At 40.3% G+C, this 10,355-nt stretch overlaps 2 protein-coding genes across 5 annotated transcripts in view; one reads left to right on the top strand and one right to left on the bottom strand.

Annotated features, from left to right (window-relative positions):
* The first annotated feature begins 1,462 nt into the window (after positions 1–1,462).
* Positions 1,463–8,315, top strand: LOC108872545 (bromodomain adjacent to zinc finger domain protein 2B). The gene is made up of 4 exons (XM_018660291.2): positions 1,463–1,615; positions 1,875–2,964; positions 6,015–6,067; positions 6,945–8,315. The coding sequence occupies exons 1-4, from the start codon at positions 1,600–1,602 to the stop codon at positions 7,970–7,972; spliced, it is 2,187 nt and encodes a 728-aa protein (XP_018515807.2). The 5' UTR covers positions 1,463–1,599; the 3' UTR covers positions 7,973–8,315.
* A 602-nt stretch (positions 8,316–8,917) lies between these two features.
* The window catches only part of LOC108872625 (uncharacterized), a 37,643-nt gene continuing 36,205 nt past the window's right edge, over positions 8,918–10,355 (bottom strand). For all 4 annotated transcript variants that reach the window (XM_051073104.1, XM_018660442.2, XM_018660438.2 and 1 more), the window contains exon 5: positions 8,918–10,216. In XM_051073104.1, coding sequence (XP_050929061.1) covers positions 9,846–10,216 — 371 coding nt within the window. In that variant the 3' untranslated portion in view covers positions 8,918–9,845. The remainder of the gene's footprint in view (positions 10,217–10,355) is intronic.

Below are 10,355 nucleotides of genomic sequence, written 5' to 3'. Positions count from 1 at the left end.
TATATATATATATATATATATAAATATCTCAGCTTCAGTGTTGTGAATCACCTATTTATCAATACAGTTCAACAATTAACTGAAATGATATGATGGTAAAATGAACTGAATACATCTACATCAAAAGGAAACTATGGTAAATCTGAATATTTGAAGGTTTGGATCTTAATAATACGACTGCTTTCAACAATCCTCGAAGAACTCTTTGTTCCAACAGGATTCTTTAGAAGAAAAAGGTTCTTAATAGAACCCCTAAAGAACAAAGAAAGAAAGTTTTTCAGAAGCAACTGAACCTCAGCCCTTCAAGAACCCAGTGCATCCAGAAAGTATTCAGACCCCTTCATTTTTCAGTTTGATATGTTGCAGACTTATGCTATAATCAGAAGAATATAATCAGTCTACACTCAATCTCTATACAGTAATGACAAAGCCATAACAGGATGTTAGAAAAATGTTTTAAAACACTGAAATATCCCATTGACATAAGTATTCAGACCCTCAGCTTTCTTGACATAATTCATTGTGCTTCCTTCGTCTTTCAGTGCAATCGGCCTGATGTTGTTTTGTTTGTTTTGGGTTTCCTGGTCTTCAACTCAGCTCCAATGTTGTTCCATTCACCCTGGCCGTCCTCCATGTTAGCAGTGTGACTATCCACCTCATCAACACTAATCATTTGCCACTTTGTTTGAAGTAGTGCCAAGTTTAGCAATTTCTGCAAAGAGGTTCTCTGGGAAACCTCTGACCAAGGAGGGCTACCTTCCATAATGGAGCAGCTATCATAACTGTGTAAAAGCTGTTGAGTACAATGAAAGTTTTCAGCCAAATGCAAACCTGGACACATTTTTATTACGGCATTCTATTTTTGAATGAGGAAGCAGAGGTGCACGTGTATCATGTGGAGTTTAAAAGCCAGAAAGGGAGAAGCCCTTGTCTGTGGTTTAGAAAATAGCTGACATTTCTTGTAAATGCTGAGGGAGATGGGAGGTTTGAGATGTAGTTATTGAAATAAAGCAAGTGTGGATACAAAATCCAGATGAACAGGAAACAAACTGACACTGAATAAATTCCACACAAAGAAACATTACTGGACAGTGAACAGACTGTAAAAAAAAACAAAACAAAAAAAAAACACTTTGAAACTTTGTTTAATTTGCAGTTTCACTTGTAACTGGACCATGAACTTAGTGATTATGATGTCTGTTCATAGTTAATTATTGGCTTTGATTCAAACTTCATGTCATGTCAGAATTTTAGATCAGGCTCAAAGTTTTAAATGTAGTAATCTGTGCAGACACACTTCTGTGAACACTCAGGAACATGACATAATCTCATTAGATGTTGGAGAACTTGACTGCATTCTGAATTAATTTATTTTCTTTTCTTTCTCATAGAATTGGTTTTAAAAACGGCTGTGGTGAAAAATCCCTGTGAAACAAAACAACCAGACAAAGCTCAAGTTTCACTTTCATTGTGAGAACAGTGCAGATTTCTGAGGGTGTGGTTTGGTGCCGAGGACCGGAAATAAAAGGAGCCTGAGCTCTTTAACTCTTCACTCTTTACTTCAGCTGCTGGACCTGCTCTGCACTCTTTAACCTAAACATGGACAGCAGCTCAGGTAAGTCATGTTACCATTATTTTACAGTGCTGTAACAGTGATGATTGCTGAGACTAATGTTCTGTAATGTACTGCTGTAGACAAATGCTTCTGTTTCTTGGAGAGATTTGGGGTCTTTTTGAAGATTTGCTGTTAAATGAAGTATTATCAACCTTTTCTCTGAGATATTTGATGTGAATACAGTAACTCTATCAAATAGTACAATGTCTGTACAACCTGTTGTACTTTCTTACTCAGTGTCATTTGTTCTTCTGCTCAGGATTCAGAGTAAATAATGAGGAGCTGAGGATTGTGATGGTGGGAAAGACTGGAATCGGGAAGAGTTCCACTGGAAACACCATTCTGGGACGACAGTGCTTTGAATCAAAGTTCAGTGCTAAGTCTATGACTGTGGACTGTTCTAAGGGCAGAGCGACAGTCGATGGACAACAGGTTGTGGTCATTGACACCCCAGGTCTGTTTGACACCAGGTTTGGCCTTGATAAAACAACTGGTGATATATGCCAGTGTATCACTTATGCCTCTCCTGGACCCCATATCTTCCTGGTGGTCATCAGACTGGGCAGATTTACTGACGAGGAAAAGCAGACGGTGCAGAAGATTCAAAAAATCTTTGGCCAGGCTGCAGACAGATACAGCATGGTTCTCTTCACTGGTGGTGACCTTCTGGAAGACTCCACCATCGAGGAGTTCTTGGGTGAAAGCTTAGAACTTCAAGAACTCGTGGCCAGGTGTAACGGCCAGTACCACGTCTTCAACAACAAGCTGAAGGATCATTCTCAGGTCAGGGAGCTGCTCCAGAAGATCAGAAATATAGTCCAGAAGAACGGAGGAAGCCACTACACCAACCAGATGTTCCAAGAGGCCGAGAGGGCGATTGAGGAAGAGAAACGACGAATCCTGAGAGAGAAAGAAGAACAGATACGCAAAGAGAGGGAGGAAGTGGAGAGGAAAATCCAGGAAAAATATGAAAAACAGATGGAGAAAATTAATGAACAACTCCAGGCTGAGAGAGAGAGGGAGAGGAGAGAGAGAGAGGAGGAGAGGAAGAGGGAGAAGGAAGAGATGAATGAGGAGAGAAGGAGGGAGAGGGAGGAGAGAGAAGCAGAGCAACAGAGAGAGAGACAGGAGAGAGAGAGGGAGATGGAAAGGATGAAGAATGAATTGAAGGAGCAGCATGACAGAGAACTGAGAGAGGAAAGACAAAAGCTGCAGTCCAGGTATGAAAATGCAGCCAGAGAAGAAGCTGAGGACGGAAATCCGTTACATGCTCTGGTTAAAGCCGTTGGTCTGGCAGTTAATGCATTTACACAACTGGGAGGGATAATCAAGAGCTTCTTTAAATTCTGAACGTTCAAATTCAGCCACAGAGGAGCTCAAAAAACATCCATAGAACTATAATCAGAATTGACTTTTTTCCCATTATCTAAGTGATTGATGAAGCTCAGATCATATAATAATTGAAGCTATGTTTACATTAAATGATGATCATTTTCCTTTTTTCTTATTCTCAAATAATCACTGCACGATTCCTTGTTTCTTGTAGACTGATCTCTGTGATTATAAATTGTCATAGTCCTCAGTCTAAGAGTTCGGGGAACCTCTGAGTTTACAACATGAATTTTTTAAAAATCAAAACCTAGTGTCATTTCTTTTCTCTTGTTTTGGGAGTGTATTATGGTGCATTTCAGTTGTACTCAGGAGTTGGGATTTCCAAGTCCCTAGTTGGAAGTTTCAAGGGGAACACCCCCTGAAGTCAGATTTCCAACTTACAAATTCTGAGCTACTCCACCAACCCTGACAACAGAATCCAAGATGGCTGCTCCTCATCAGCAGCAGTGAACTCTCTGCTAATGTTCCTGTTTATAGCAGCTCAGTCTCATTAGTCTCACATGAAGTCAGTCAGACACAGAGAACTGTTCAGTTTTTTTCTGTATGAGCAAAATACAGCATAGAGCGTTGTTATCAACTGCTGTCACCAACAATGGTTAGCAATACCAGTGGCTAGTTATGTATGTTTTGGTTCATGTTCTTGGTTTAACGTTAAATTTTAATGGCTTTTTAACAACTGAGGTGTTGTTGTCTAAACTTCCAAAGAACAAGAACAACAAAGGCTTTCTTGCGAGCATCTATGTTTGTCAGATTTCTCAGCTGGAATTTAGTCAACTCAAAGGTGACGTCAGTCCCAGTTCTGATGTAAATGGAAATTATAACTGTTTGTAAATCCTTATTTGATTTGTTTCCTTGGTCACAGCTTAGCATCAAATCTTTAATTTCATGAGTTATTTTGATGATTTATGTGACTCAGGAATAAATGTGTTCAGGACATTATCTGTTGAAAATGATGTGTGTTTTCAACCTGATCATTCTGTTTTCTACACTGATTAAATCACTGAGACATCAACCCAAACAGCTTATTTAACTGTGTGGTGTTTGTTCACAGTGTTCACAGGTCTGATGGACCCACAACATTATTAGGTTTTACAACAATACAGCGATAATAATTTATGAAAAAATACTTAACTGATGTTTACTTTATCTCAATTACAAGAGATATTGACTGCATATATGGTTAATATTAATATTTACCATTTACCTCTACTAAATCACATTTATGAAAAAAGTTCTATTCCTTTTTTTACATAAAATTATGGGCTCCAGTGTGAATGTTTTGAAATAGAATTTTGCAAGTTCCCACAAAACATTTTGTAGTTTCACACACAACAGAGAGCAAAGTGTGCAGGAATATGTGGGAGCAGACAGGTTGTATGTTGAAACCTTGTGTGTGTGTGTGTGTCTGTCACAGGCTAGTTTTGGGGACTACAGCTCAGTTAAGTGGGGACGTCTTGACAACTGGGGACAAAAGCTGATTTTTGGGTCTCTGAATATTCCATGTAAAACTAATGTTAAATTTTGATTCTAAATCTAAATGTTAAATGATACACAGTTGCATTACCTGTATATATAGTTACACCCCTGCTCTCCATTCAGCTGGGGTTATGTCAGGTGGAACGGCGCACCTATAACAATTAATCACAATCAGCACAGGTGTCTTTACAGGTCTTAGTAAAAAATCAACTAGACAGTTGCAGCTGCCAAAATCCTCTTTAACACCATCAACGAGGAGCACATTACAACCTTCAGGTCACTGCATCTGTGAGATAGATTTTAAAATCCTATTGCTTATCAGTGAAACACTAAATGATCTCAGGCTTTAACACATCTGTTGTATGTTATGAGGCATCCACCTCCCTCAGGTCATCTGGAACAGGTTTAACTGTTTCCATTGTATTATTAATGTTTTGAATTAATCTATGCCTCTGTAAAGCACTTTGAATGAATCTGCCTTCTCATATAAAAATAAATAAATAAATAAATAAATCAACAAAATATAGAATTGGTTAGTGGTGCATTCAAGTGTTTTATTGCATTTAATTAAATACATGTATTTATTTCAGAAGGTCTAGGTTATTTATCTAATGTCAGCTGCTTTAGAGCTGTATGCAAATACGGAAACTGTACTTTCTGATTTAAGTAAATCATTCTGACAGTCTTGTCTCAGGAAAATGTACATGTGACATTTTGCTTCTAAGCATTTTACTGAATATATGAATTTAATGCATTAAATCACTTAGACTACGTAAAACTGGACACATTTTAACCATGCATTAACCATCCATCTTCATTTGACAGGGGAAACAGAGGTGCACAGTTCTCTGTGGAGTTTAAAGGAACTGCTCCCATTTCTTGTAAATGCTAAAGGAGCAAATTGCATTTATCTTAACTTGCTTTGTTTTATTATCGGCTGATCAGTCATTTACAAAGCACTTGCCTGCACTAACCTGTAAGAAAGCTGCTCATCAAATAAAGTTTGAGTCACTGAAGTAACAGTAAATTAATAAACATCACTTGACTGAGCTCAATTCATACAAAAAATAAAATGGGGACTTCCAAGGGAAAGTCCAGAGGATGTGAAACTTACACAACTGCCAAATAAACAAGGAAACAGTCACGTCTGTAGTTAATTGCTGTCTGTGATTCCAACCACAAGACATTTGTTTCAGTTTCAGTTTTTGAAAAGGTTCAAGGTTTTAAAAATGTACTCTGTGTACAGAAACAATAACTCAAGAACATTATAAGAGAACACCTCAATATTCACATTTCTGGTTCCTGCTACAGCAAATTAGCTATGTAGACATTGGAGCACTTAACTGCATCAATTTTAATTATAAACTGCTATGGTTGGTTGCCATGATGACTGTGCTTAAAAAAAATCCCAGAGCAAGCTTTACTTTCACTTTCATTGTGAGACTAGTGCAGATATTTGAGGGTGTGGTTTGGTGCAGAGGACCATAATAAAAGGAGCCTGAGCTCTTCAACTCTTCACTCTTTACTTCAGCTGCTGGACCTGCTCTGCACTCTTTAACCTTTTAAACATGGACAGCAGCGCAGGTAAGTCATGTTACCATTAATTTACAGTGCTGTTAACAGTGATCATTGCTGAAACTAATGTTATGTAATGTACTGCTGCACGTCCTATAGACATATACTAGATAGAACCACATATTTATTATTCTGCATTTCATAATCTGACTACTAATTCTAAAGTACTCATACATTTATAATTCTACTTACCAATCGTGATTTCTTGGGAAATGTTAAAGATTTTTGAGTCTTAAGATTTGCTGATTTCCCACCTGATGTAGTAACCCTCCAAACCCACAGAGGAGGGGAGAGCCGAGACGAAGTAACACTTTTCAGATAAACGTCATTTTAAAAGATACTGTTCCAAACAGAAACTAAATTTTGTGGTGATCAATAATTCACGTGTGCTCTATCAATAACAGGTGCTATTTTGTAAAAATGTGGAATGGCTTTGAAATAATTTGACTTTGAAAGGAAGTTGCGTGTTTTCACTTTTGACCCTACCTGCTGGGACAAAAGTAATACATACACACATATTCCCATAGCAAATGAATTGCCTTTTTGAGGGCCTAAACATGCTCAAAACCTCATGAAACATTTCACAGGCATCAGACCTGGTGAATGTTTATGTATTTTAGGGGTCTCCTGTATGGCTGATGCAAAATGTCGCTATAGCGCCCCCTGGAAATTTTCAAAACCCCTTGCCATTGGGGTTAGTTTGTCCTAGGTGGATGAAATTAAGACCTTTGTGATTAAAGGTTTTCTTAAATTTTTGTTTTTGTCAAAAGGTGTGGCCATGGCGGGACCTCAGATTTTAAAAAATTGACTTGTTACTTTCTTCCTGGTTCTCCCCTACAATGTCTGTTGTACTTTCTAATTTGGTGTCATTTGTTCTTCTGCTCAGGATTCAGAGTAAATAATGAGGAGCTGAGGATTGTGATGGTGGGAAAGACTGGAATCGGGAAGAGCGCCGCTGGAAACACCATTCTGGGACGAAAGTGCTTTGAATCAAAGTTCAGTGCTAAGTCTATGACTGTGGACTGTTCTAAGGGCAAAGACATAGTTGATGGACAACAGGTTGCGGTCATTGACACCCCGGGCCTGTTTGACACCAGGTTTGACCCTGAACGTACACATAAAGATTTAAATCAATGCATCTCCTTCGCTGCTCCTGGACCCCATATCTTCCTGGTGGTCATCAGACTGGGCAGATTCACTGACGAGGAAAAGCAGACAGTGCAGAAGATTCAGGAAATCTTTGGCCAGGCTGCAGACAGATACAGCATGGTTCTCTTCACTGGTGGTGACCTTCTGGAAGACTCCACCATCGAGGAGTTCTTGGAAGGAAGCTTAGAACTTCAAGAACTCGTGGCCAGGTGTAACGGCCAGTACCACGTCTTCAACAACAAGCTGAAGGATCGTTCTCAGGTCAGGGAGCTGCTCCAGAAGATCAGAAATATAGTCCAGAAGAACGGAGGAAGCCACTACACCAACCAGATGTTCCAAGAGGCCGAGAGGGCGATTGAGGAAGAGAAACGACGAATCCTGAGAGAGAAAGAAGAACAGATACGCAAAGAGAGGGAGGAAGTGGAGAGGAAACTCAAAGAAGTATATGACCAGGAGATGAGGAGAATTAATGAACAACTGCAGGCTGAGAGAGAGAGGGAGAGGAGAGAGAGAGAGGAGGAGATGAGGAGGATGAAGGAGGAGATGAATGAGCAGAGGAGGAGGGAGATGATGGAGAGAGAAGCTGAGAGACAGAGAGAGAGAGAGGAGAGACAAAAGGAGATGGAAAGAACGCAGAGAGAATTAAGAGAAGCTCATGAGAGGAAAATGAGAGAGGAAGAGCAAAGATTACGGGAGGAACATGCGAGACGAGCCAGGGCTCAAGCTGAGCGCTCTAACCGATCCTCCGGCTGTGTAATCCTGTAATTTAACTAACGAATGTCGGCCTGCTTCTAACCTCAGCACAGTCTTATGGGTTTGTCTGTTTCATGTCAACTTAGTGTCTTGTGTTGTGATGTATTTGGGATAATTTGGACGTTTTTGTTTGTACATGTATATTTCTCAGATGAGTCACACTGTCTGAACCTCTTTTCATCTGAGATGATTACTAATATTACTCCATGTTTACTGCATGTGTAGATGTGTCTCCCACATTGTGATTGGTAACAATCAGTGACTGTATACAGGTCTGGGTGAAGCTGTGTTGTAAACTGACAATGATTTGTGAAGTTTAACTGCTGTTCTAGTTTAATAAACTTCCTGCCACTGATTTCTCTCCCTGTGTATTTTGACTTTTGACTATTTTGAATTTATTTAGATTGAGAGTTAAAGTCCTCGCAGTCTAATTAAATATATAATTATAGCTAAATAACTAATCCCACTTGGAGGTTTAATCTACCACTAACTCCATCCTGTGAATCAGCAGCTCAGTTTATGAAGGAGGGTTTAGGACAGGAAGTGCTGTATCAGTGTGAGCATGAACCCAATAACCTGCTCTTTGTCAATGACTCACAGTTTGTCAGACACACCTGCTGGCGAATGGAGGCAGTACAGTGAATTATTAACCTTCGTCAGCTGCCGTCTCTCTCAGACCGAGTCCAGGTGAAGCCGTCTCCAGGTGAGAGATCTGTCCACAGGCAGACAGCTGCTGACATCTGTACTGATCAGGTTCATGATCAGATGAGGGATCAGATAAATCATCGTTTAAAATGATTGATCACAGTCAGAGAGAACTAAAGGTCGTCTTCTTACCTTTACTGTTTTACTTTGAATGTTTCCTCTGTTTTACTGCAGATCCAGTCCAGAGCCACGTCTCCTGAGCATTTCATCAGCTCCGTGAAAAACAGAATAAAATTAACAACAAACAACAAATTTAACTAAATAAACACAGTTTATTACAAGTCTCTCAATCAAAACAATGACAAAAGATGTGGTTTAATGACACCGGGATGTAGTGTGGGATCATGGGAGTTGTTGTCTTCACTGCAGTCAGTTTCTCCTGGTCAGGATTCCTTCAGTGTCGTTCGGGAGGTTTTTACCAGGAGCTGAATTCTCCTCAGAGGTCTTCTCTCCAAAACAAACAGAGCAGCTGATTCAAACACTGAATAAAACAGTTCATGTTAAAAATCAAGAATTCCTGCTGCTAACATTAGCTTAGCTTCTGTCTCTGTAGGTTCTCAGTCATCCAGGTTGTGGTTGTCTTAAGCGCTAAAGTTGAAGGGAGCTGGACTTCTTTTAGTTTTCTTGAAGATGTTTCTCATGTGAAAGGCTTCATCAGGTCCAGAGGCTGAGGGGAGTCCCAGGTGTTTACCCACCTGTCGTCATGTGAGTCGTTAGGGTCACATGAGCCAAGGTGCGACTTGTTGGCGATCCTAACCTACAAGAAGTCCAGCTGCCTTCTACTCGAGCACTGAAGTTAGCTCAGTTTGTTGCTCTGATAACTTCAGATCCAAATGTCTGATGACTAAAATCCTTCATCACCAACATCTAAAAAGTGTGAGTTAAAAACGAGACTGAAAACTGGGTAAAACGTCAGTTTGGATGCTTCTGACAATCACAACACTGACACATGAACAAAGAGGATATGACGCTGTGACGAAATCTACAACATCATAACATTTTAATGAAGAAAAGTTACAGATGAAACCTTTAAAAACAAAATGACTCTGCAGGCTCTTTATTCTCTGATTTCTGAGTCAGAGGAACCTCTGTAGTGTGGACGCTGCCTCGGTTCATTAACAGTGAAACATGAACTGATCCCAGACCAAACTAAGCATCAGTGAAGTGTTGGTGTGAGTCCTCACTGCTGCAGCTCATACACATCCAGCATGTGGCGCTCCATATTCTCTTTGTGGTATCTGCTGTCCCTGTGTTTCTTGATGTTGTCGAGCTTAAACATCTTGGAGCCTTTGATTAAAGCCATGTTCTGGTGTCTCTTGTCTGCGTGGAGGCGACAGACGTGGCACCACATCAGGTCCAGGTCTGGAGAATAACGCAGGAACCAGAACGTTTTGAGCCAGGCCTTGTTGAAGCGAGGAGGCAAGCGACGTCTCTGCTTTGACCAAACGATCTGAAAGACCCCGGGGCTGCTGGGAGTCGAGTCACTGGCCGAATCGCTGACCGAATCCACGTCCTCGTCACTTTCATGAGGTGGAGAGAGAGGCTCCATCCCTGTGGACACAGACAGTCAACCTCGACTGAGTGATGAGAATTTCTACAAAGTCTGAATCTCTGAGTTCCCAGTCAGAAGTTTGAACCTGAACGCCCCCTGAAGTCGAAGCAAACCCACCAACCCCGACATGTGAGCGTC

This window comes from Lates calcarifer, linkage group LG10, assembly GCF_001640805.2.
Source record: "Lates calcarifer isolate ASB-BC8 linkage group LG10, TLL_Latcal_v3, whole genome shotgun sequence".
NCBI classification, from domain to species: domain Eukaryota; kingdom Metazoa; phylum Chordata; class Actinopteri; family Centropomidae; genus Lates; species Lates calcarifer.
The sequence above is the reverse complement of the archived record's forward strand: the minus strand, read 5'-3'. Positions and strand labels throughout refer to the sequence as shown.